Genomic DNA, 24,592 nt, shown 5'->3' with positions numbered 1-24,592 from the left:
CCCACGTTGGTCGCTGTCCCCCCAGCCCCTGCACCCCTCTCCAAGGGGGTGTCCCCGCTGGGGAGGGCCTGGAGGAGCATCCCGGTGCTCCGAACCGTCCGGATAACGACGGGGAGGAGCTGGAGCGACCTCGGTGTGTCCGAGTGCCACCTCAGCCGGGCCCTGTCCCCGCTGTCCCCTGCGGGAGGGCCCCGGGGCTGCTCATGGCGTGGCCGGAATGCCCCGGAGCCGCCGGGATGAATAAAACTCGAACCGTGCTGGTTCAGCGTCCCTGAGTCCGGCCCTGCCCTGTCCTTGGCCAGGGGCTGCAGCCAGCAAAGCTCCGGCCTCGACTGACACCACAAAACTTTGTCACCCGTGTGTACATTCTGAGCCGACAAAGAAACAAATGTTCACTGGTTCTAAATTACATAAAAATCTCTTTCATTAATTAGCATTCTGTCTTCTACTGGGTATCGAGTTCTTCCTTGGGCAGGGACACCTCCCGCTGTCCCAGGCTGCTCCAGCCCCAGTGTCCAGCCTGGCCTGGGGCACTGCCAGGGATGCAGGGGCAGCCCCAGCTGCTCTGGCAATCCCAGCCCAGCCAGGAATTCCTCATTGCCAAGATCCCATCCCTGGCTGCCCTCTGGCACTGGGAGCCATTCCCTGGGTGCTGTCCCTGCAGGCCTTGGCCCCAGTCCCTCTGCAGCTCTCCTGGAGCCCCTTCAGGCCCTGCCAGGGCCTCTGAGCTCTCCCTGGATCCTTTCTCTCTCCAGGGGAGCACCCCCAGCTCTCCCAGCCTGGATCCCTGGGATCTGAGGGGCTCCAGCCCTGCAGCAGCTCCGGGGCCTCCTCTGGGCTCTCTCCAGCAGCTCCAGGTGCTGCTGCTGTGTCCCCAGGGCTGGGGCAGCTCTGCAGGTGGGTCTCACCTGAGGGGGCACAGGGGCAGGATCCCCCCCTCCCCTGCTCCCCAGGGCTGGGGGGCTCTGGTCTGGGTCAGGTCCAGCTCTCACCCCCAGCACCCCCAAATCCTCTCCCAGGGCTGCTCCAGCTGCTCATGCCCAGCCTGGTGCCAGCAGGGTCGGACCAGTCTCACCCTGTGTTGGTGCCCCGGGGCGCTGCCCCCAGACCATTCCACATCTCTGTGACCCCGAGCTGCCCCTCCCCACCGTGCCCTGCACATGGAACCGGCCCCTCTGTGACATCACCCCGGCCTGGTGGCACCGTGGGCACCGCCAGGGCCCTGGGTGTCACCAGAGGTGACAGCTCAGCTCTGGCTCTGCCACCTGCAGTGCTGGCACCTGCGATGGCTTTGCTGTGGCTGCTGATCCTGCTGGCCCTGGCCGGGCCCGTGGGGGGCACCTGGGACACCTGCAGGTCAGTGGCCCTGGGGGGCTTGGGGACACTCGGGGCTTCCCTGGCACAGCCTGGGCACAGAGGAGCCCCTGGGGGTCCCTGTCCCTGCTGTCCCCGAGCAGGGCAGTGATGGCTTTGTGCTTCCAGAGGCACCTGCGGGCTCCGGCCCTTGGATTCCGACCACAGCTCTGCTGGCACGTCCGGTGTGGGTGGCACCAGTGTCCAGCCAGGGGCCTGGCCTGGCATTGTCAGCATCCAGGCCACCTGGGAGAACGGCACGTGGCACATGTGCACGGGTGTCCTCCTCAGCTCCCAGTGGGTGCTCACGGTCGCACACTGCTTCGCCAGGGCCGGGTAAGAGACAGCAGGGACAGAGATGTCCCCAGAGCACGGGCAGGCGCCCAGCTCACAGCACCACGGGCCACTTCCCTGCCCACCTGGGGAAGAAGAAGGCCGGGAAATGCTGGGCCTGCTGCAGCCCGTGGCTCTGCTCCCTGTCACCCCTCTGTCCATCTGCTCCCCAGGGGCATCTCCATGTGGGATGTGGTGATCGGGGCCACAGATCTGAGACAGCCAGGCCCTGAGGCTGTGGTGAGACGCATCCAAAGGCTGCTGATGCACCAGCGCTATGTGCCAGCCACGGCCAGGAACGACATCGCCCTGGTGGAGCTGGACCAGCCCGTGGAGTGCAGCGACTACATCCAGCTGGGCTGTGTGCCCGACGCCTCGCTCAGGGTCTCGGAGCTGAAATCCTGCTACATCGCTGGCTGGAACTTTGCCAGAGGTGAGTTCCCAACAGGATGTGTGCTCTGAGGGCAAGCTGGACACCCTGGGGACAAGGGCTGGGCACCGTGGGGACAAGGGCTGGGCACCCAGGGGACACGGGCTGGGCACACACAGGGACAGGGGCTGGGTACACACAGGGACACGGGCTGGGCACACACAGGGACACGGGCTGGGCACAGACAGGGACAGGGGCTGGGCACACACAGGGACACGGGCTGGGCACACACAGGGACAGGGGCTGAGCACCCAGGGGACACGGGCTGGGCACACACAGGGACACGGGCTGGGCACAGACAGGGACAGGGGCTGGGCACACACAGGGACAGGGGCCGGGCACACACAGGGACACGGGCTGGGCACAGACAGGGACACAGGCTGGGCACAGACAGGGACACGGGCTGGGCACAGACAGGGACAGGGGCTGGGCACAGACAGGGACACGGGCTGGGCACACACAGGGACACGGGCTGGGCACAGACAGGGACAGGGGCCGGGCACACACAGGGACAGGGGCCGGGCACACACAGGGACACGGGCTGGGCACACACAGGGACAGGGGCTGGGCACACACAGGGACAGGGACTGGGCACACACAGGGACAGGGGCTGGGCACACACAGGGACACGGGCTGGGCACAGACAGGGACAGGGGCTGGGTACACACAGGGTCACGGGCTGGGCACAGACAGGGACAGGGGCTGGGCACACACAGGGACACGGGCTGGGCACAGACAGGGACACGGGCTGGGCACACACAGGGACAGGGGCTGGGCACAGACAGGGACACGGGCTGGGCACAGACAGGGACAGGGGCTGGGCACACACAGGGACAGGGGCTGGGCACAGACAGGGACAGGGGCTGGGCACACACAGGGACAGGGGCTGGGCACAGACAGGGACACGGGCTGGGCACACACAGGGACAGGGGCTGGGCACAGACAGGGACACGGGCTGGGCACACACAGGGTCCGGCCGCGCAGCGCCGGCGGGGCCGGGCTCGGAGCAGCCTGGGCTGGGGGAAGGAGTCCCCGCCAAGACGGGGCGCGGAACGGGATGAGCTGTAAGGTCCCTGCTCACCCAAACAATTCCTGCTGGCCCTGGGAAACCTCGGGGGAGATGGGTCTGGCCCCTTCCCCAGGCCAGCAGCAGGGACACAGCTGGACAATGTCGCTCCGTGGGGAAGGGGCAGAGCCAGGCCCGGGAAGGGGGTTCACCCTAGGCAGGGGAGGGGATGGGTACCGAGCTGCTGGGGCTCATTCCCCTCTGTGCCCACAGCTCAGGGAACAGGCATGGTGCTGCAGGAGGCCAAGGTCCACCTCATGGACACGGAGCTCTGCAACAGCAGCCGGTGGTACGCGGGGGCCGTTCATGCTGACAACCTGTGTGCTGGGTACCCACAGGGCGGCATTGACACCTGCCAGGTAGGAGCCCCCACACGCAGCCCAGCCTGTCCCCTGTCCACCCCTCCCCTCCCCACCTGCAGGTCCCTGTCCCATGTCCCCTTGTGCCCAAGGCCTGTTCCTGCCCACAAGGCCCATCCAGTGGCCCCAGCAGACCCAAAGTGCAGATGTGACCCTGGAAAACCTGTCCTCTGCACATCTGGGACCCATGTGCAGAGATGGCAGAGTCCCCGACCTGTGCTGGGAATGTGCTGGGAATGCGGACCTGGCAGGGACTGGGAGAAAGGAGCCAGCCCTGGGATTGGGATAGAGGAGCCAGCCTCAGGAATGGGATAGAGGAGCCAGCCCTGGGACTGGGAGAGAGGAGCCAGCCCCGGGATTGGGATAGAGGAGCCAGCCCTGGGATTGGGAGAGAGGAGCCAGCCCTGGGACTAGGATAGAGGAGCCAGCCCCAGGATTGGGAGAGAGGAGCCAGCCCTGGGACTAGGATAGAGGAGCCAGCCCCGGGACTGGCAGCAACCCCCCACAGTCCCTGAACCTTCTCTCCTGGCACAGGGGGACAGTGGCAGTCCCCTCGTCTGCAAGGACAACAGAGCTGACTATTTCTGGCTGGTGGGACTGAACAGCTGGGGAAGAGGCTGTGACAGAGCCAGGCACCCCGGGATCTACACCTCCACTCAGCACTTCTACAACTGGATCCTGATCCAGACAAGCCTGAGCCCTGCGGACATAAGTGGTACAGCACCAGAGCCGAATTGCGCCCCGACTCCTAAGCCAGAGCTCACCATGGCTTCTGAGGAGACCCCGACGCCAGGGCCAGAAGAAGAGGCACAAACAGAGCCAACACCAGTGCCAGAGCCGACGCCAGAGCTGGTGGTGCCGGGGCCAGAGCTGGTCACAGACCCAACATCAGTGCCAGAGCTGGTAACAGAGCCCGAGCCAGTGCCACAGCCAACCCCAGAGCCAGAGCTGGTAACAGAGCCCGAGCCAGTGCCACAGCCAACCCCAGAGCCAGAGCTGGTAACAGAGCCCGAGCCAGTGCCACAGCCAACCCCAGAGCTGGTAACAGACCCGGCACCAGTGCAAGTGCCAGAGCCAACACCAGAGCCAACGCTAGAGCCGACGACAGAACCAACGCCAGAGCCGACGACAGTGCCGACAACAGTGCCGGTGCCAGAGCCATCGCTAGTGCCAGAGTCGACACGAGAGCCAGAGGAGGAGCTAGAGTTGGTGCCCGAGCCGGAGCCAGAGCTGGTGCCAGAGCCGACACCAGAGCCAACCACTCCCCCGGTGCCCGAGGAGCCGGCGCCAACACCGGAACCGGGTCCGGACAGGCTCCTGCTGATCTCGGTGCCGTACCAGAGCCTGGTGCAGTTCTGCAACCTGCTGAGGGATTTCCTGCAGTTCCTGAGGAACCAGCTGGGCTGAGCGCAGCCGGAGCGGACGCGGTTCTGGCTGCAGAACGCGACCCCGGCCCGCTCCGTTCGGGCTCGGTCGCCGCCGCGGGGCCCGAGGCGGCCGCAGCTCCGGGGCCGCTCCGTCCCCCCGCCCCTCCCCTGCCGCCCCCCGTGCCGCAGCCCCGTTCTTGTTGAAATAACGCTGTTCGTGCTCCCCAGCACCGCGGTCTCTGCGCCTTTCAGCCCGCGGGCAGCGCCGGGAGCCGGGAGGGAGAACGAGCGGGGCTGGCTCCGTTCGGGAGGAGACGCGGAGCACTCGGGGCGGGGTGGGAAAAGCGGTTTAATAACGGGAACGGCAGCAGCCCCGAGCCTGAGGGACGCGGAGCTGCGGGAGGTGCCACCCCGAGCTGCCGCGACCACCCAGGGCTGTCCCCTCTGTCACCAGCTCCTGCCGGGACCCCCGGTCCCACCCCCGCGGTGACCTCGGTCCCAGTTGGGATCCCCGAACCCGGGACATTCCCTCTGCTCCAGCGGGATCGCGGCTCCAAAGAGCTGTCCTGGCTCTGGGGGGGCGCTGGAGCGTGGTGACCCTCCCGGATCGAATCAAGGATCCTGAATTCCGCGATCCACCCGCGTCTGGAGGTGGTTTGGGACCCGCCGCGGGCTGGCCCGGCCATGCTGGCCCGGCTGGCACCGGAGCCCGCCCTGCACGGATGTCCTCAATTCGCGGCTTGGGGGTGTCGGAGCCCCCCATCCTGCCGGGACACCGCGGGCCGTGGGGGGCTCGGGGGGCAGCGGGGGCTCAGCGGGGCTCCAGGCCCCAGGCCGGCAGCGGGGGGAGCCCGGGGGGCAGCAGGGCGAAGGGGGGGCTCTCCAGGGGCTGCCAGGGCGCTGGAGCGGGGCTGCCGCCGGGAGCCAGACCTGCGGGATGGACACGGGGCTCAGGCATCGCCGCCGGCGCGCTGGGCCCTGGCAGGGGACACCCAGGGGACACCCAGGGGACCCCCAGAAGCCCGGGGCGGCCGAGACCGGCCCCTCGTACCGCAGCAAGCGTCGTCCCAGGCGCAGGGCCCGGAGGCGCAGAGGTGCAGCGGGGCCGGGGGGCGCGGGTGGGGGGCGAGGCCGTGCGGGGGCTGCGCCGAGCCCGCGGGGGGGTCCGGGAGCGGCTGCGTGCGGAGCAGACAGCGCCAATGTCACAGGGCTGCTCCGGGACCGGGTCACCCCGAGGGCGCCGGCAGCGGGCCGGGACGCTCCAGACGGGGCTCCCGGCGGGCTCCAGAGGGTGCCCGAGCTTGTTGGGGTGTCCCCAGCACCCCGGGAGCGGCCGTGTCCTACCCGTGCGGCGGCTGCGGCGGCGGCGGCACCGACAGCGGGAGGGATCCAGTCGCACCAGGAGCCTGCGTGGGCACGGGCGGGGACAATGCCCTGGCTCGGACAATGCCCTGGCTCGGACAATGCCCTGGCTCGGCTCCCCGGGGCGCACGGGGAGCGGCCGTGTCCTTTCCCCAGCTCCCAGCGGGGCTCTGGGAAGCAGCCCCCGGGGTCCCAGCGCCAAATGTCCCACCCAGGGGCGCCCCTGGGTCCCACGTCCCGTCCCCTCGGTCCCCGGGCTGTCACCTGCGCCGCCAGCCTCCAGCTGCCGCTTGCTCTCCCGTCGCCACTTGGCTCGGCGGTTCGAGAACCAGACCTGGGGAGAGGGCGGGAGCTGAGGCTGCGGCCCCCGGCCGCCCCAGGGCCCCGCGGCACAGCTCTGAGCCCCGGGACACGGGCTCGGCACTGCCCGGGAGTGAGCAGGGACACGGGAGGGACACGGGCACGGAAAGGAGCTCGATCTCCGACATGGGCACGGGCGTGGGCAAAGGAATGCCCGTGTCCTGATCCCAGGCATGCGCATGGGTTTGAGCAAAGGGTTTGGTTCTGGGCATCAGAAGGGTGTTGATCCCAAACATGGACAGGGACAAGGGGTTCCATCCCGGGAATGGGCACGGTCCTGGGCAGAGGAAGGCTTTGATCCTGCGCCTTCCCCACCGGACGGGCCGGGAGCGCACCGCGGGCTCCGGGCGTGTCCCCGGCGCAGGGACCCTCGGGGCTGCTCTCGTGTGTGCTCTGCCGTGCTGCGGGGACCGGCAGCGCTGCCCTGGCACGGGGGGCTCGCTGCTGGCACCGCCTGCTCACCCAGAGGCCGGCAGGGAGCTGGGGCTGGACGGGAAGGGGCTGTCGTGCACCCAGGGAGGCTCGGCAGGGGCACAGGGATGTGGAGCTGGAGCTGCTGGGAGGAACGTGGGAGGGGTGTGTGCCAGGCGTGCCAGGGAGTGTGCCAGGGAGTGTGCCAGGTGTGCCAGGGAGTGTGCCAGGGAGTGTGCCAGGGAGTGTGCCAGGGAGTGTGCCAGGCGTGCCAGGGAGTGTGCCAGGGAGTGTGCCAGGCGTGCCAGGGAGTGTGCCATGGCGTGTGCCAGGTGTGCCATGGGGAGACCCCCGAGCGGAGTCACTCCCGCCATCCGGAGCCCGTCCCCAGCCCTGTCGCCAGCAGCGGTGACACGGTTCGGAGATGTCCCCGAAGGCAGGGGGGCTCCCTGTCCCCTGGAGCTGGCGGCCCCGGTCCCGGCGGCCCCGATCCCACCGGGACGTGGCCGCGGTCCCGTTCGGAGCGAGGCGCGTCCCTCTTACCCTGATGGTGGTGTCGGGCAGCTGGGTGGCCGCGGCCAGGCTCTGGCGGGTGGCGGTGTCCGGGTACTGTCCCCTCCGGAACGCTGCAAGGGGATCGCGCTGAGCGGGCTCGGGTCGGGGCAGCCACCCCCGGCACCCGGGCGGGAAATGCCAGGACGTGGCTGGGGTGCTCTGGGGTGCTCTGGGGTAGTCTGGTGGGGTATGGGATGGTTTGGGATGCTCTGGGGTAGTCTGGTGGGGTATGGGATGGTTTGGGATGCTCGGGGGCGCTCTGTGGTGGTCTGGTGGGGCATGGGATGGTTTGGGATGCTCTGGGGTGCTTTGGGATGCTCTGGAGTAGTCTGGTGGGATATGGGATGATTTGGGATGCTCGGGGGCGCTCTGTGGTGGTTTGGGATGCTCTGGGGCGGTTTGGGGTGCTCTGGGCTGGTTTGGGGCCCCGCAGCGATGGCCGGGCCGCCCACAGGAGCACGAGTTCGTCCCTCCCGAGAGCGGCATTTCCCCCCCGGAACAGCCCCGCTCCGTCCCGCTCGGGGAGCGCACCTTCCTCCAGAGCCTCCGCCTGCTGCCTGGAGAACACGGTGCGGTTCCTGCCCCCGCTCCTGTGCCCGGGGCCCGGCGGCGGCTCGGGGCTCCCCGGGGCCGCGGGGCGCTGCGGGGACACTGCGGGGACAGAGGGGCAGAGGCTGGGGGTGGACCCGGGGCCGGGGGCTCCCCGGAGGGGCCGGGAAGGGTCGGGAGGGGCCCGAGCTTTGGGGCAGGGCTCACCCCGTGGCCGCGGGTCCCGGGGCTCGGCCGCCAGCCGGAGGTCGCTGGGCAGGGTCCTGAGCACGCGGTTGATGGAGGAGACCTGGGCAGGGGAGAGGGGATGTGCCGGGACCCCCGGGGCTGCGGGGGGACGGGAATGGAGGTGGAGCTGTCTCTGGGATGCTCTCCGGAGCCAGGGATTCTCCGGCCCGGCGCCGAGCCCGTCTGCTCCCGGTTTGTGACCCCGGAATCCCGGGGACCGACAGAATCCAACGGGAGGCCGTTGGCACGGCGGGGATCGGCAGGGCGGGTCTGTCCTTGGGAAGCACAACTCGCCCTGCCCAGCAGGGACATTTGTCCGCTTGCCACGGAGCCACCGCGGTGTCCCGCGGCCCGAGGAGGCGGCAGGCCCGGGGGTGGTGGTCGGGGCTCTGCTTCCGCTGGGCAGGAGCGATCGGCCTTCCCCTCCCCACGCTGCAGCTCTGCTTCTCACCAAGCACCGAGCCCTCCCTGTGGATCCTTCCCGTTCCCGAGTCCTTCCCATGGGCCCGAACCCTTCCCATCACTCCGAGCCCTTCCCTGTCCATCATTCCCACTGTCCCGAGCCCTTCCCTGTCCATCATTCCCACTGTCCCGAGTCCTTCCCTGTCCATCATTCCCACTGTCCCGAGCCCTTCCCGGGGTATCCACCCCACTGTCCTGAGCCCTTCCCCGCGCACCATTCCCACTGTCCCGAGCCCTTCCCTGTGCACCATTCCCACTGTCCCGAGCCCTTCCCTGTGCACCATTCCCACTGTCCCGAGCCCTTCCCTGTGCACCATTCCCACTGTCCCGAGCCCTTCCCCGCGCACCATTCCCACTGTCCCGAGCCCTTCCCTGTGCACCATTCCCACTGTCCCGAGCCCTTCCCTGTGCACCATTCCCACTGTCCCGAGCCCTTCCCTGTCCATCATTTCCACTGCCCCGAGCCCTTCCCTGTGCACCATTCCCACTGTCCTGAGCCTTCCCTTGTCCATCATTCCCACTGTCCTGAGGCCTTCCCTGTGCACCATTCCCATTGTCCTGAGCCCTTCCCTGTGCACCATTCCCACTGTCCTGAGCCTTCCCTGTGCACCATTCCCACTGTCCTGAGCCTTCCCTTGTCCATTATTCCCATTGTCCCGAGCCCTTCCCTGTGCACCATTCCCACTGTCCTGAGCCTTCCCTGTGCACCATTCCCACTGTCCTGAGCCTTCCCTTGTCCATTATTCCCATTGTCCCGAGCCCTTCCCTGTGCACCATTCCCACTGTCCTGAGCCCTTCCCTGTGCACCATTCCCACCTCCAGCCCCCGGCCGTGGGGCCGGACCCCCTGCCCCGCCCGTTCCCGGGAATTCCTGCAATCCCGGGGCTCTCGGCAGGACTCACGCTGAGGATGCCGCTGCCGGCACAGATTCCCTCGGCGTGCAGCTGCCGCCGGATCTCCCAGGCGAAGAGCCCGGGCTGCTCCAGCTTCAGCCGCGCGATCCTGGCCACCACGGCGGGGGTGGCCATGCGGGGCTTGCTGCCCCCCACCGCCTTGGGCCCCACGGCCCCCGTCCGGTAGTAGCGGCCCAGGATTTTGCTGACGCAGCCGTTGGACACCTGCGGACAGAACTTGAGCGCGGGGAGGATTTGGGAGGGGCAGGAGACCCCCCCAGCCCCGGGCCGGGCGCACCTTGAGGCTGCGGGAGATGTCGGAGCTGCGGGCGCCGCTCGCCGCCAGCGCGATGATTCTCTGCCTCTTGCACGTGGGGAGGGGGCGGCCGTTCAGGAAGAGCCCCCCGAGCTGGTTCACCCCGCTGGGCCCTGGGGAGGGGGACAGGGCTGGGGGGAGCGGGGCTGCCGCTCCTGCCCTGCCGGCTGCCCAGGACGGCACCGGGGAGGAGGCAAGAGCGGGGGAGCTGGGGGGGTCCGGAGGGGCTGGGCAGGGGCAGCTGAGGGGTCCGGAGGGGCTGGGCAGGGGGAGCTGAGGGGGTCCGGAGGGGCTGGGCAGGGGGAGCTGGGGCCCTGAGGGATGCAGGGCGCGGTGCTGGGGGTAGGCAGGGAATGGGGACGCCGGCCCCAGGAAGCAGGAAAACACCCCCTGAAGAGCACGGGGAGAATTTGGGAAGGGCAGGGGGTGACAGGCTGGGGGCCTGGATGTCCCCGGGGCCGGGAGGGCCCTGCGGAGCCGCGGGTGAATGGGCGGCTGGGCGGGTGCGGTTGTGCCGGAGCAGGGAATGGATGCACGGCACATCCCCGAGTCCCGCCGGGAACGCCGCGCTCCTCACCTCGGTGCTGCATCGTGGAGAGGCTTCAGGAGGCTGTGGGTGCCTGGGAATTCCCCGCGGGACACGGGCAATGCTGCGGGGCCGGATAAATCAGCGCCGCTTTCCAGGGCTCAGCCACGACTCGGAGGCGAGGAGGAGGAACAGGGGCAGGAATCTTGGAGCAGAGGATGGAAACAGTTGAGGGCAACTTGGGAAGTCCTTGTGCTCCAGGCACAGTGGATAAAGAGCGGGAAAAGAGGTCACAGGGCTCTGGAGAGGCTCGGGAGACACCGGGAATGCTGCTGGTGCTGCCTGCACCGAGCAGCCACCGGCACGGAACGGAGCCGCCGTGGCTGAGCCACATCCCAGCGCCTGCAGAGCTCCCCCGGACACCCCACGGGGCACAGGGGGTCCCCACAGCCACCGCAGCTGAGTGCCGGCATCCACAGGGAATGGAGGGATCCCCCATGCCCAGCACCCTCCCAGCCAGGAATTCCTCATTGCCAAGATCCCATCCCTGGCTGCCCTCTGGCACTGGGAGCCATTCCCTGGGTGCTGTCCCTGCAGGCCTTGTCCCCAGTCCCTCTGCAGCTCTCCTGGAGCCCCTGCAGGCCCTGCCAGGGCTCTGAGCTCTCCCTGGAACCTTTCTGTCTCCATGCTGGACACCCCCAGCAGCCCCAGCCTGGCTCCATAGGATTTCCCGGCAGGATTCCCAGAGGAACACCAGCGCCGGTGCCGCTCCTGCCTGAGCAGCAGCGGAGCCACAGAGGTGCCACCGAGCCTGGCAGCTGCTGCTGCCCCCACGGCCTTGCCAGCGCCCCCAGTCCACCTGGGGTTTCACCCGGAGCATTTCAAAACGCTCCCGGCACCCCCACAGTCCCCAAACCCCACCGTGCCTCTTCCCTGCACAGCCTGAGGGAGTTTGGCCACACCGACCCTCGGAAATTCAGGAAAAGCCAACACCAGGGGCAAGCCCGCGGGTTTCCCTCAGGTGAGTGGCAAAGCCGAGGCGCGTCCCGCCTGGCGCTGCTCGGAGAGGGATGGATCGGCCCGGGGCGATGCGCGGAGGCTGCTCCGGGAGGGAGGGAGGGAGGGAGGAACGGGACACGAGGCCCCTCGGGGCCGCGCAGCCCCCAGCGCTCCCTGCCTTGGCCCGCGCTGTGCCCGCAGGTGACACAGGGATTGCTCTCCCCCAGGAAAAGCCTGTGGGGAGGCTGGGAGCGCTGGGAAAGCCGAGCTGCGAGCCCTCGGTGCCCCACGGATGGTGCCGAGGGGCCCCGGAGCCGGGGTGAGCTCGGTCCCTGTGCGGCGCAGGGACAAGGAGCCAGCGGGGAGCAGCGAGGCCGGGCCAGAGCCGGCACCTCCCGGGGACCCCGGAGCTCCTCCAGGTTAAAGCATAATCGCCACCAATCCCTGCAGCAATCCCTGCAGCCTTCACACGCAGGGAAGGACGCTCGGCGGCGCGGGGATGCCCGGAGCGGCGCAAGGAGGTACCTGCGGAGCCTCGAGGGAGCTGGACCGGAGCGTCCCGGGGGCCGGGCGGGCGCTCAGTGCCGGCAGCGGGGCCGTGATGTCACCGCGGGAGGGAGAGGAGGACGGGGAGGAAGGGGCGGCCCGACGTGACCGCGCCCAGCACACGCCCGGCCCGGGGGGCTCCGTCGGGACTCGGGGGCGCTCGGAGCCCCCCGGGCCGGGCTCGGAGTCGGTGCCGGGTGAGCGCCGGTGTTTCAGCACCTGCGGCCGGCGGACAGCACGGCCCCGCCGCGTCCCCGCGCCCCGGAGCATCCCCGGGGATCCCCCGGCGGAGCCCCCCGAGGGGCTTCGCTCCCGCGTCTCTCCCGCAAAGCAAACAGGGACATATGGGATTCAATCATAAATCCACCTTCGCTTTTATTACATCGATCTAATTTATTTTGGGTGCTGAACAAATAGAAGGCGGCCCCCGGGGTGGCGGCTGGGCCCCGGCGGGGACTCCCCGGTGTGCTCCAGGCGAGCACCGGCACAGATGGCCCCTTCTTGGAAGATTAAAAAAAAAAACAACGTTGTAAACCTTTCAAGTAAAATATTTGAAGAGCAAATATTAGCCAGCGAGGAGCCCATCACCGTGGCCCTCCGTGCCCGGCCCCGCGAGTCATCCCAGCGTTATTTGCACCCCGGCCCCGGCCCCCGGGCTCCGCACTGCTGCCCGCCTTTGGAAAATACCATATGCTCCGAATTACACATTAACCACGGCCCTGCGGGGCCCGGGCCCGGCCCCGGCCCCCGGGGAGCCCCCCCGCCGCCCCCGGGGCACCCCGGCTGTCCCGCACCCCGGGGCCGGGCTCGGGCTCCCGGCGGCGCGGGGAGCGCCGGCACCCGGGGCCGGGTCCCCCCGCCCCGCGCCGGCCGCCCGGGACCCCCCCCGCTCCGCCCCGGCCGCGGGGGAGCCCCGGAGGAGCCCCCGGGCCGGGCCAGCCCCGTGCGTAACGCGGCCGCGGGGAGCGGGGCGCGGGGCTCGGCGGCGCGGCGGGGGCGCCGGGCCCGGCCCTGTCCCCGTGCCCCCGGGCCCGGGCGGGGGGCGGCGCGGGGGGCTCCGGGCCCGTCCCGGAGCGGCGGGGCCGCCCCCGGGGCCGTGCGCGCTGGGACCGGGCGCGCCGGGCTCCGGTGCGCACGGCCCCGGCCGGCTCCGCGCCGCTCCCGGGCCGGCCCCGCGCTGCCCCGGCGGCGGGAGGAGCCCCCGGAGCCGCCCGGGGAGCCGGGGGAGCCCCGCGGGCCCGGGGGGAGGCGGCGGCGGCGGGCACCGGGCGGTGCGTCCCTGGCGCGGCTCGGACGCGACGGCGGCTGCGGCCTCGGGCACCGGAAACCGGGCCGGGGAACGGCAGGGAGAGAGCGGGGAGAGAGCGGGGAGAGGGGCAGAGACGGGACGGGGGACATGTGGGGAGGGTAAGGTGTGGGGAGGTGGGGAGAGAGATGGACACGTGCAGAGCAGAGATGGAGAGAGGGTGGAATGGAGAGGTGGAGACGCGGAGGGACGGAGTCGGGAAGAGAGGGAGGTGGAGAGGTGGGCACGGGAGAGGTGGAGACACAGATGGAGAGGTGGTGAAATGGAGAGGAGGAGAGGAGGAGAGGGGGGACAGATGTTGGGACATGGAGAGGAGACAATGTGGAGAGGGGGAGACACGGAGACCTGGACACAGACAGGTGAAAAGGGACAAGTGGAGAAATGCTAAAATGGAGAGATGGAGAAATGGAGAGGTGGAGACATGGAGGCAGAATTATGGAGACATGGAAAGGTGGAGAGGTGAAGGTGTGAAGACGTGGAATGATGGAGAGGGGGGAAAAGGAGAGGTGGAGAGGAGTGGAGGTGTAATCAGGGAGCTTGGAGAGGTGCAAAGGCAGAATTGGAGCGCTGGGAACAGATTTGGGGACACGGAGAGGTGGGGACAGAGCTCTGGAGAGGTGGAGGGAAGATCCAGGACCCACCGTGGCCTTTGTGCTTCTGTGACCTCGCCCTGCTCCCCGGAAAGAGCCTTCGCAGGGATTCTGAGGGTGCTGAGCAGCCCCAGGGATAGCGAGGGGACGCTTCCCTCAGAAAGGCGGGGGACGCCGGGCGGCAGCTGGCACACAGTGGCTCTGCCCTGGTGGCCGCGAATGCCAGCACACAGGGGGCTGGTGGGGACCCGAGTGTCCCCTGCTGCCAGCACCTGCCCACTCCAGCTGGAGAGGGGAGGAAAGGAGGGGAAAGGGGAAAGGAAGAACCCGGTCCCCACTGTCCCCAGGCAGGATCAGGGGCGTGTTGGGGACACCGGGGGCTGTGGAGGGGAGCGCAGAGCTCCCCAAAGGAGCGCGTGTCCCAGGAAAGGCGCTCACGGCATCGGCTCAGCAGGGAGGGCTGTCCCCACGGCCCTGCAGGGAGTTTGCAGGGCACAGGGATCCAGCTGAGCAGATCCATCACCTCCACCTTTATACCAGGCTCCATTTTCATCTGCATCTTCATTTCTGCCTCCGTATTCGTGTCTTAGTCTCCATCTCCATCTGTGTTTTGTCTCCATCTCCATCTTTGTATCCTTTTTTTTCTCTCTGCTTTCATCTCTACTTCATCTCTGCCTTTATCTCCACCCCATCTCCTCCTCCCCTCCCAGACCATCTCCATCTCCACTCCCAATCCCATTCCCCACCTTCCTCCCTGTTTCCATCCCATCCCATCCCATCCCCATCCCCATCCCATCCCATCCCGGTGTCTCTGGGCTGTTCCAGAGGGAGGGACCGGGAGAGCCCCGTGCCTGCCGGGCCGTGGCTCGGGGCAGAGCTGCCCCGCTCGGGGCTCGGGGCTCGCTGCCCTCTGCTCTGCCCCGTCCCTGGTCCCAGCGGCCGTGCCCAGAGCGTCTCTACCCTCTGGTGTCCCTCCAGGGAGGGGGCGCTGAGCCCTCCCCGCCCGGGGACAGCGGATCCTTGTCCCCATTCCAGGCTGGCAGCAGGATCGGGGTGTGCCGGGCACTGGGGTCTGGAGCTGGGGAGGGACACAAGCGAGAGGGACTCTGCAGGGACAGTGGCGGAGGAGCTGGGAGGAAGGAGGGGACCTGCTCCACCAGAGTGACAGGAGCACCACCCCGGGAATGGGACAGGGGCACAGGGACAGGGAGGGACACGGGAACGGGGACAGGGAGGGACACGGGAACGGGGACATGGAGGGAAAAGGGAACAGGGACATGGAGGGACATGGGAACAGGAACAGGGAGGGAAAAGGGAACAGGGACAGGGAGGGAAAAGGGAACAGGGACAGGGAGGGAAAAGGGAACAGGGACAGGGAGGGACGTGGGAACAAGGACATGGAGGGACATGGGAACAGGGATAGGGAGAAGGTGGAACAGGGATGTGGAGGGACATGGGACCAGGGAAATGGAGAAGGTGGAACAGGCACATAGAGGGGATGGAACACTGACACAGAGGGGACGGAACAGGGACATGGAGGGACACAGGACCAGGGAAACAGAGCAGGTGGAACAGGAACATGGAGGGGATGGAACACGGACATGGAGTGGCACAGGAACAGGGAGGGAATGGAACAGGGACAAGGGAGGAAACAGGAATGGGAACAGGGACACAGAGGGAGTGGAGCAGACACAGAGGGAGCAGAACAGGCAATTCCATTATCCCAGGAGATTTCCACAGCGAGGCAAAGCTGCCAAAGCACCGCAGCTCATAGCTGGGGTTCTGTCTGGAACTCAGTGCCTGCATTCCCTGAGTGGCACTGGTGGGAGCAGGGCCCCCATCCCACAGGGAACACCTGCCAGTGGCTCAGAGGAACCAGGTGCCAGGGCACCCCCGGGGCTGCCCCAGGGATGGGTGCTGGGATAACCAGATTTGGGATAACCGGATTTGGGATAACCGGATTTGGGAATTCCCATCCCTGCCCAGAGGAGACCTGGCCGTTCTGGTGCTCCACACCCAGTTCCTGTGTTCCCTCTCCTCATCCCAGCTCAGAGCCAGCTCCAGAGGGCTGGGAGGGCAGAGGGATGAGGTCCAGCTCCCAGGGGATCCACTCAGCATTCCCATCCCCTGGCAGTGCCCCAGGCCAGGCTGGACACTGGGGCTGGAGCAGCCTGGGACAGTGGGAGGTGGCCCTGCCATGGCAGGGGTGGCACTGCAGGGACTTTGGGGTCCCTTCCCACAAAACCCATTCCAGAATTCCCTGATTTCCCTCCCTCTGTTGCTCCTGTCTGCACGTCCAAGGCTGTTTTGCACCATTCTGGGCTTTCTCCCTGCAGAAGGTCACCCTGCTCCTGCTCCTCACTGAGCACCAGGATGCCTGGAAAATCCCATTGTTTTCCCCTGCAGAAAGCACGGGTGGAAGTTAAAAGCCCAGATGACTCAGCCGACCAAGAAAATGGAGTTTATCCCCACGTTCCCACCTACAATTTCACTTTCTTTTCCATCAAAATGATGATTATTACAGGATTCGGGCTAAAAAGAGGCAATTTGGAGGCTTGTAGGTGTCCTCCCCATCATTTCTGGTGGAATGCAGGTGCAAGATGGGACAGTGATATGGCAGGCCTAGAAATTCCACGGATCAGGATAAGGGAGCTGCTTTTCCAGGTTTTTGGGCAGAGATTTCCTGCCCTGAAAAAGGGGCTAAGTATTAAAAAACGGGGAGAAAACCAATAAATTAATGAATTATCATCAAAAGGGCTGGAGCAGGGAGATCAGAAGCGGTGGAATGTTGTGGTAGGTAGGGAGAGGGTGGGAAGAGGATTCCTCATGGACTGGGAGGCTCTGGCACAGCCGGCGCAGCAAAATCCGGGAGCGGGACCGCCGGGACCCTCGGGAAAGGGGCGGGGGCTGCACCCACCGGGACCTGAGCGTGGGGACAAACCCCGGAGTGAGCAGGCATGGGAAAACATCGGGAACACGGGGAAAACATCGGGAACACGGGGAAAAAATATCATACGGTGGGAAAACGTGCCGTGCCCAGCGGGAGACGCCGGCGGGGCGGATTCCTGTGGGTTCTGAGGTTCTGATCGCCCCCAGGTGCGCTCCAACCCCTTCTCCGCCCCCACCCCGTGCGTTCCGATCCTCCCAGGTGCGCCCCGATCGCCCCCACAGGTGACACGGGGCCCCCTCCCATCCCGGTGTGCGGCGCCGGGGCCGCTCCGTTCCCGTTCCCTGGATTCCCTCCGTGGCCACTCCAATGTCCCCTGCCACCCACGAGTGACACGGCTCCGCTCGGCGCCGGCAGAGGTGACACCGGGAGCGGCTCCGGGAACGGCACCGAGATTGGCACCGGGAGCGGCTCCCGAGAGGCGGGGGCTGGTCCGGGGCACCCCAGCCGCTGACACGGGACACGGCGGGAGGGTTTCCCCCGCTCGGGGCTGGGGGTATCGGGGTGGGACGGGAGGGACCCCCGGAGGGGCGGGCAGTGCCAGTGTCCCCGAGGGAGGACATCCCGGGCTGTGTCCGGACCGCGGGTGTCCCCCCCAACCCCGGGGCGGGATCGAGCTGGGTCTGGGGTCCCCCCCGACCTCGGGGCCGGACCGGGCTGGGGTCTCTCCCAACGTGGGTCTGGGGTCCCGGGGGTCGCCCTTGCGGCGACCCCCGGGACCCCAGACCCACCTCGGCCCGGTCCCGGGGTTGGGCGCGCGCCACTGACGAAAAGAGGCGTGTCCCCACCAAGCCCCGCCCTTGGGTAACGGAAAGGGGCGTGTCCCGTCTTGGCCCCGCCCCCGTCGCGGCGCGAGGCCACGTGTGCGCGCGGGCGGCCTTTGCCGACGTGTCCCTGGCGCCGCGCGCCCCGGAAGTCCCGCCCCCTCCCGCGCGCCGGGCTGGGGCGGGGCCGCGAGGGGCGCGACGTCACCGGCAGCGCGCCGCCATTGGCCAAGGCGCGGCGGGGCGGGGCGGCGCCCGCGGCGGGAGCGGCCGCCCGTTGGCCGCCGGCCGCGCGGGGGGGGCGGAGCCGCGAGGAGGCCGCGCCCCCGTCCTCGGCTCAGGCCCCGCCCCGCGGTCCCTTCCGCGCTCGCCCCGGGCCCCGCCGCGCTCCCGCTGCCCGTGCCCGGCCCGGCCCGACCCGGCCTCTCCGCCCGCCCGGCCCCGCCATGGCCTCCGCGGCCAACCCCGGCCAGGGCGGCTCCGCGCCGCCGCCCGTCGTCCAGCGCGGCATCGTCAAGATGGTAAGGGCTGTGCCCGCCGCTCCCCGCACCGACCCCGCGCCTCGCCGCTGACCGACCGGGGACCCCCATCTCCCGCAGGCTCCTCCGGGGCCCGGGGTCCCGCTCCGCCGCCCGCCTCCCTTGCCGGTATCCGGGAGCCTGTCCGCTCCCCGCGCGGTGCCCGGCTCCCCGTGCCCGGTGCAGCCCGTCCGGTGCTCCCGGGCCCCGTATGGCGGCAGTTGCTGATCCGTTACCGCCCGCTGCCCGGCACCTCTTGCTGCACCCCGGGATCCCCCTGCAGCCCGGTCCCCCACGCCGCCCCGGGACCGGGCACTGCGCGCTCCCGGTGCCGTCCCGGCTGCTGGGATGGGCAGGAACAGTTTTGGCTCCCGGGACCGGAGCCGTTGGTCCCACTCCGCTGCCGGTCCCGGAGCCCCCAGTGCCCCGAGGGGTCGCGGAGCAGCGGCCTCGCCGTGCCGCCGGCGGCGGGGCCGTCCCGGGGGTGCCGCACGTGCTCCGCTCGCGGCCCCTCCCGGGGCATCCCCGGGGCGGGGCGGGGCGGGATCCCCGAGCCCCGGTCGGGTCCCCACGGGACAGCGCGGGGATGGGGTCCGCTGGCAGCTCCGGGCTCCCCGGGAAGGGTCCCGGTCCCCCGCGCCAGGGCCCCACGTGTGCCGGCAGCGGGGCCGCGGGAGCGAAGGTCGCCTTCAGTCCCGGGCGCCGTGTCCCCGTCCCGTATTCCCCATGCCGTGTCCCCTCCTGGTCCTGTCCCGTGTCCCCGTCCCGTGTCCCCTCCTGGCCCTGTCCCCTGTCCCCGTCCCGTGTCCCCTCCTGGTCCTGGCCCGCCCCAGCCCATTCCCCGCCGTGCCCCCGAACCCCCCAGGTTGCCGTGCCCGAGTCCGGGTGGATCCGGGGGTCTCTGCTGACCCCTTCACCCCCTGCTGCCTCTGGAGTGAGACCCGCTCCCGGCTGTCACTGCAGCTCCGAGCCGGTGGCTGGGCTGGGGACAGGGCTGGGGACACCGGCAGATGGACCCTGGAAGGCTGGGGATGCATGACAGGGATCTAGGGATGGATCCCAGAGGTTTGGGATGGGCACCGGGGATCTGGGGCTGGACACTGAATCTGGGGGTGATACATGGGGGTCTGTGGTCAGACACCGCGGGTCTGGGGACACCGGGGGTCTGGGGACACTGCAGGTCTGCTCTGGCACCACTCTGTGCCATGCGTCACTGGTGACAGGGGGATCTGCTGCTGCCACCCTGCCCTGGCTCCTGCCCACCCTGCAGATTTTGGGATGCTCAGGAAACCCTCCCCTGGCTGCTTGTCCCTGCCCGATCCATCCACAGCAGGATTTTGGGCAGGATTTTGGGCTCTGCTGGCTGGGAGGCAGCTGTGCCTGTGCCCCGCAGCCCGGGGTGGGCTCTGTGCTCCCTTCCAGGCCAGCCAGCCCAAAATCCCCCCGGGAGAGGGGCGTCCCTGGCTCTCTGTGGTGCCAGCCACGTGCTCTGCTGTGGCTCCGTCACAGCTTTGAGGTTTTTGGGGTTTTTTGCACCTTCCTGTTGCAATCACAGTGCAGCTCGCTGGAACCACAGTGAGGCTATGGGGTTTGAGAGCAGGAGTTTGGCAGCAGGATGGGGATGAGGAGCAGGAATTTTCCTTCCACTCCTGTCAGGATTTTTAACCCTTTGTGCCCCACAGGGGTAGCTCTGGATTCTGGATGTGCCCGTGGGATTTCGGTGCTCTGGAGCCACCTTGGCAGCATGAGCTGGGTCTGTGCACCCCGTGTGCTTGTACTGTTTCCAGGCTGGATTAAGCCTGGTTTAAGCCCAAATTTCTGTGATGGAGCCCTCAGTGGCACAGATGTGCCGTGGGGTGACTCTTGCTGGCAGGGTGGGACAATGACACCTGGCTGCTGGGACAGTGTCCTGATCCCATTGCCATCCCTGGAGCAGTTCCCCATCTGCGGGGGGATCCCGACAGCCACCCGGGCGTGTGGCCGCTCCATGGGCAGGGACAGGGCCACAGGGATCAGGAGCTGGGATGGAATGTCCCCAGAGCACTGCACTGACCCTGGGACACGGAGCAGCTCCGCCAAGGACCCCACCCCGGGATCCAGGGCTCGTGCTGGGCATTGAACAGAGCAGCTCCAGCACCCCCTGGCCTCCCCGTGCCCTATAAATTAAAGATTAAGGTTAATTACAGCCATGGAACCTCTCAGCCTTAAGCACAGAGCACTGAGCCTTTGCTGGGCTCGCTCCGGGTGCGGCTGGGCCGCAGCTCCTGGTGACTCCCGCAGTGTTCCAGGCCTGCCGTGGCTGCAGGGGCTGCAGGGTGGGCTCTGGGGGCTCATCCTGAGGGGCTCAGAGTCCTGGGCATGGGGCTGGGCTGGCTGTGGTGATGGCACACTGCTGGAGGGGTTTGGGATCCCTGCGAGCATCCGTGGGGGTTTTGGGCGGTGGGGAGCCAGGGCAGGCACTGGAACTGACCCGAGTCTGGATCAGAGAGCTGGGAGAGGGGACAGGGAGATCCTGTTGGGAGCAAGGGAATCCTTGGGAACAGGGAGATCCCAGCACCCTCTGGCTGCTGGCCCAGAGCCCAGCCCTGCTGCAGGACCTGGGGAATGTGGCTGGGGGTGTGAGGAACCCTGGCAAAGGGGATTGGCTGGCAGTGCCCAGCCTGGAGCTCTCAGAGCCAGAGCTGTGGTGGGACATGGCCCAGCTGGGCTCATCCACCCCGTGTAAAATCCTGATTTTCCAAATTCTCCTTGGTGTTCTGTGTGCATGGAGGTGACCCCGTGTCTGGGTGTGCTGAGGGACCCCAGAGCCCCTGCAGTGCCAGCCCTGCCATGGCAGGGACACCTCCCACTGTCCCAGGCTGCTCCAGCCCCAGTGTCCAGCCTGGCCTGGGCACTGCCAGGGATGCAGGGGCAGCCCCAGCTGCTCTGGCAATCCCAGCCCAGCCAGGAATTCCTCATTGCCAAGATCCCATCCCTGGCTGCCCTCTGGCACTGGGAGCCATTCCCTGGGTGCTGTCCCTGCAGGCCTTGTCCCCAGTCCCTCTGCAGCTCTCCTGGAGCCCCTTCAGGCCCTGCCAGGGGCTCTGAGCTCTCCCTGGATCCTTCTCCCCTCCAGGTGAGCACCCCCAGCTCTCCCAGCCTGGATCCCTGGGAACTGAGGGGCTCCAGCCCTGCAGCAGCTCCGGGGCCTCCTCTGGGCTCTCTGCAGCAGCTCCAGGTGCTGCTGCTGTGTCCCCAGGGCTGGGGCAGCTCTGCAGGTGGGTCTCACCTGAGGGGGCACAGGATCCCCCTGCCCTGCTGGGGATGAGCCCAGGACATGGATTCTGTCCCATCTCCAGCTGGGGCAGCTCCTGGCTCTCCAGGCCCGTGGCACTCAGTGGTGCCGAGTTCCCAAGCCCTGCCAGGGCAGGGCACGTCCCTGGAATTCTGTCCCTGGAATTGTGCGTGTCCGTGCAGTGTCACCTTTCTGTGCAGTCCCTGCTCCCGGGCTGCCCCTGCCGTGCCCAGGGGCTGCCCGCTGTCCCAGCTGTCCCCTCTGAGCCCCGCTGTCCCCTCACTCTCCCCGCTCTCCCCTCTGACCCCCCATGTCCCCCACTGGTGCCGCTGTCCCCGCTGAGCGCCTCTGTCCCCTCTGAACCCTGCTGTCCCCCGCTGACCCCGCTGTCCCCGCAGGTGCTGTCGGGCTGTGCCATCATCGTGCGGGGCCAGCCCCGTGGGGGGCCGCCCCCGGAGCGTCAGATCAACCTCAGCAACATCCGCGCGGGGAGCCTGGCCCGGCGTGCCAATGCCAGCCAGCCCGACAGCAGGGACACCCCTGATGAGGTGAGGGACACAGGGGACACGGGGACAGGGAGGGGAATGGGGTGGCCTGGCAGGGACACACAGGGGGGCTCAGGGGGATCTTCTCCTTCCTTGCCTCTCTGCTCTTGGCACGGTGTTGTGGGGGCACTGGGGGGTGCTTGGGACTCATGAAGGGGTGGTTTGGGACTCGGGGGATGGTTTGGGGCACACGGGGTGGCTGTTTTGGGGCATGGAGGGGTTTTGGGGCTCAGGGGATGGTTTGGGGCACACGGGGTGGCTGTTTTGGGGCAGGAAGAATGGTTTGGGATGTATGGGAGAGTTTGGGACACATGAAGGGGTGGTTTGGGGCACATGGGTTGGCCATTTTGGGACACAGGAGGTGGTTTGGGACTCAGGAGTGGTTTGGGGCATATGACAGAGTTTCAGTCACATGAGGGGGTGGTTTGGGGCACCCAGGGTGGCTGTTTGGGAGCACATGGCAGGTGGTTTGGGATTCAGGGATGGTTTGGGACACGTGGGTTGGCCGTTTTGGGGCACATGGGGTGGTTTGGGACTCAGGGATGGTTTGGGGCATATGGGAGAGTTTGGCACACGTGAAGGGGTGGTTTGGGGCACATGGGGTGGCTGTGTTGGGGCATGGGGGGTGGTTTGGGACTGAAGGAATAGTTTGGGGCAACACAGGGGATGGTTTGGGGGGTGGTTTGGGGCAAATGGGAGAGTTTGGGGCACCTGAAGGGCTGTTTTGGGGCACATGCTATGGCTGTTTTGGGGCACAGGGAGTGGCTGTTTTGGGGCACATGCTATGGCTGTTTTGGGGCACATGGGATAGCTGTTCTGGGGCACATGGGGTGGTTGTTCTGGGGCACCGGGGTGGCTGTTTTGGGGCACATGGGGTGGCTGTTTTGGGGCACATGCTGTGGCTGTTCTGGGACCCGAGGATGCTCAGGGGCTCCCGGGCGGTCCCGCAGCCGCTCGGTGCCGGTGCCGGCGGGGCCCGGCCCCCCTCCCGCGGGCCGGGGGCGGCGGGAGCAGCGCTGGCAGATAATTGCTCTCCCTGGGGAGTTTTGTCTTCCCAACAGCCTCTAAATGTCACTCTCTGCCAAAGTGACGCCTGTCAGCCCCGCTAATTGTTTATGAGCGCGTCATGTTCCCACCTCCGGCCGCGCTCCCGCCCACCCGCCGGTGCCGGAGCGGGAGCGCGCAACGGGAGCGCGCTCCGGGAACGGGAACGCGCTCCCGAGCCTGCCGTGCCCCAAAGCCCCGGCGGGGCTGCGAGAGCTGCAAACCCTGCTCCCTTCCCGCCCCGGAGCCTCCGTGGGAGCCCTCAGGGCCTCCATGGGAGCCGGGGCTGCCCCCGGAGCTTTTTGGGGACCCCTTTGTGGGTGTTCCTCCCCAGGAGTCGGTTCTCAGCAGAGTTCTGGGGGACAAGGGGGCTCCCGGGGCACTGGGGGCCGCTCCCTCTGCCCCGCCCGGGATCCCCCCGGCTCACAGCGCCTCCCTCCCGGCAGCCCTGGGGCTTCCCGGCCCGCGAGTTCCTGCGGAAGAAGCTGATCGGGAAGGAGGTGTGCTTCACCGTGGAGTACAAGACCCCGCAGGGCCGCGAGTACGGCATGGTCTACCTGGGCAAAGGTGAGCAGGGACGGGGTACCTGGGGACGGGGAGCATGATGGGGTACCTGGGGAGAGTGAGCATGGATGGGGACCTGGGGACAGTGAGCATGGATGGGGTACCTGGGGAATGGGAGGATGATGGGGTACCTGGGGAAAGGTGAGCATGGACGGGGACCTGGGGAAAGGTGAGCAGGGACGGGCACCTGGGGAAAGGGGAGCATGATGGGGACCTGGGGAGAGTGAGCATGGATGGGGACCTGGGGAAGGTGAGCATGGATGGGGACCTGGGGAAGGGGAGGATGGATGGGGACCTGGGGACAGTGAGCATGGATGGGGACCTGGGGAAGGGGAGGATGATGGGGTACCTGGGGAAGGGGAGGATGGATGGGGACCTGGGGACAGTGAGCATGGATGGGGACCTGGGGAAGGTGAGCATGGATGGGGTACCTGGGGAAGGGGAGGATGATGGGGACCTGGGGAAGGGGAGCATGGATGGGGACCTGGGGAAAGGTGGGTCAGGATGGGTAGGTTAGGATGGATGGGTTGCCTTGGGAAAAGGTGGATCTGAGTGTTTTACGTGGGAAAAGGTGGTTCCAGGGTGCTTTACCTGAGAAAAGTGGTTCCAGGATGTTTTACCTGGGAAAAGGTGGATCTGAATGTTTTACCTGGGAAAAGGTGGTTCCAGGGTGTTTTTCCTGGGAAAAGGTGGCTCTGGGGGGGAGCACAAGGGGATGTTTGGACTGTGTTGGGCTGTGCCATCAGCAGGAGGATGCCTGCCTGCTTTCCCATCACTTTTCCATGATTTTCCATGGCCCCCAGCTCTGGGAGGGCAGTGAGGGGTGTCCAGCCCCCCAGGTTTCCAAGCTCCAGCCCTGCTCTCCCTGCTCCAGGAGCATTCCTGGGCTCAGCCTGGAATGCCCTAAGCACAAATCCAGCTGGGA

General features: G+C 67.7%; 3 protein-coding genes across 4 annotated transcripts in view; 2 read left to right on the top strand and 1 right to left on the bottom strand.

Annotated features, from left to right (window-relative positions):
* Window positions 1–1,036: 1,036 nt before the first annotated feature.
* LOC139585640 (acrosin-like) lies at window positions 1,037–4,948 on the top strand. The gene is made up of 5 exons (XM_071418463.1): window positions 1,037–1,356; window positions 1,483–1,689; window positions 1,860–2,119; window positions 3,396–3,541; window positions 4,076–4,948. The coding sequence occupies exons 1-5, from the start codon at window positions 1,037–1,039 to the stop codon at window positions 4,946–4,948; spliced, it is 1,806 nt and encodes a 601-aa protein (XP_071274564.1).
* Window positions 4,949–5,719: 771 nt separating this feature from the next.
* PAX4 (paired box 4) lies at window positions 5,720–10,634 on the bottom strand. The gene is made up of 7 exons (XM_071418462.1): window positions 10,622–10,634; window positions 10,027–10,157; window positions 9,738–9,953; window positions 8,353–8,434; window positions 8,128–8,247; window positions 7,585–7,667; window positions 5,720–6,604 (listed from the first exon to the last, which is right to left on the bottom strand). The coding sequence occupies exons 1-7, from the start codon at window positions 10,632–10,634 to the stop codon at window positions 5,720–5,722; spliced, it is 1,530 nt and encodes a 509-aa protein (XP_071274563.1).
* A 7,415-nt stretch (window positions 10,635–18,049) lies between these two features.
* SND1 (staphylococcal nuclease and tudor domain containing 1) overlaps window positions 18,050–24,592 on the top strand; it is a 74,044-nt gene continuing 67,501 nt past the window's right edge. The window contains exons 1-3 of one of the 2 annotated variants that reach the window (XM_071418453.1): window positions 18,050–18,243; window positions 21,913–22,062; window positions 23,550–23,670. In XM_071418453.1, the coding sequence (XP_071274554.1) occupies window positions 18,169–18,243; window positions 21,913–22,062; window positions 23,550–23,670 (346 nt within the window). In that variant the 5' untranslated portion in view covers window positions 18,050–18,168. Of the gene's footprint in view, window positions 18,244–21,912; window positions 22,063–23,159; window positions 23,671–24,592 lie in introns of those variants that run through there. The other variant, XM_071418452.1, reaches the window with a different exon arrangement.

This window comes from Agelaius tricolor, unplaced genomic scaffold (assembly GCF_023055355.1).
Source record: "Agelaius tricolor isolate 1412-34295 unplaced genomic scaffold, bAgeTri1.0.p SCAF_86, whole genome shotgun sequence".
In the NCBI taxonomy this organism is placed as follows: Eukaryota; Metazoa; Chordata; class Aves; order Passeriformes; family Icteridae; genus Agelaius; species Agelaius tricolor.
This window is presented reverse-complemented; position numbering and strand designations above follow the sequence as displayed.

What these genes read in the sequence shown, in the direction of transcription:
- LOC139585640 (XM_071418463.1), top strand. Translation starts at nt 1,037, where the DNA reads ATGCCCAGCCTGGTGCCAGCAGGGTCGGACCAGTCTCACCCTGTGTTG. An exon ending in TGGCTGGAACTTTGCCAGAG is followed by an intron (nt 2,120 to 3,395) that starts GTGAGTTCCCAA and finishes CTGTGCCCACAG; the next exon opens with CTCAGGGAACAGGCATGGTG. An exon ending in GCGGCATTGACACCTGCCAG is followed by an intron (nt 3,542 to 4,075) that starts GTAGGAGCCCCC and finishes CTCCTGGCACAG; the next exon opens with GGGGACAGTGGCAGTCCCCT.
- PAX4 (XM_071418462.1), bottom strand. An exon ending in ACATCTCCCGCAGCCTCAAG is followed by an intron (nt 9,954 to 10,026) that starts GTGCGCCCGGCC and finishes TTCTGTCCGCAG; the next exon opens with GTGTCCAACGGCTGCGTCAG. An exon ending in GGCGGAGGCTCTGGAGGAAG is followed by an intron (nt 7,668 to 8,127) that starts GTGCGCTCCCCG and finishes ATCCCCTTGCAG; the next exon opens with CGTTCCGGAGGGGACAGTAC.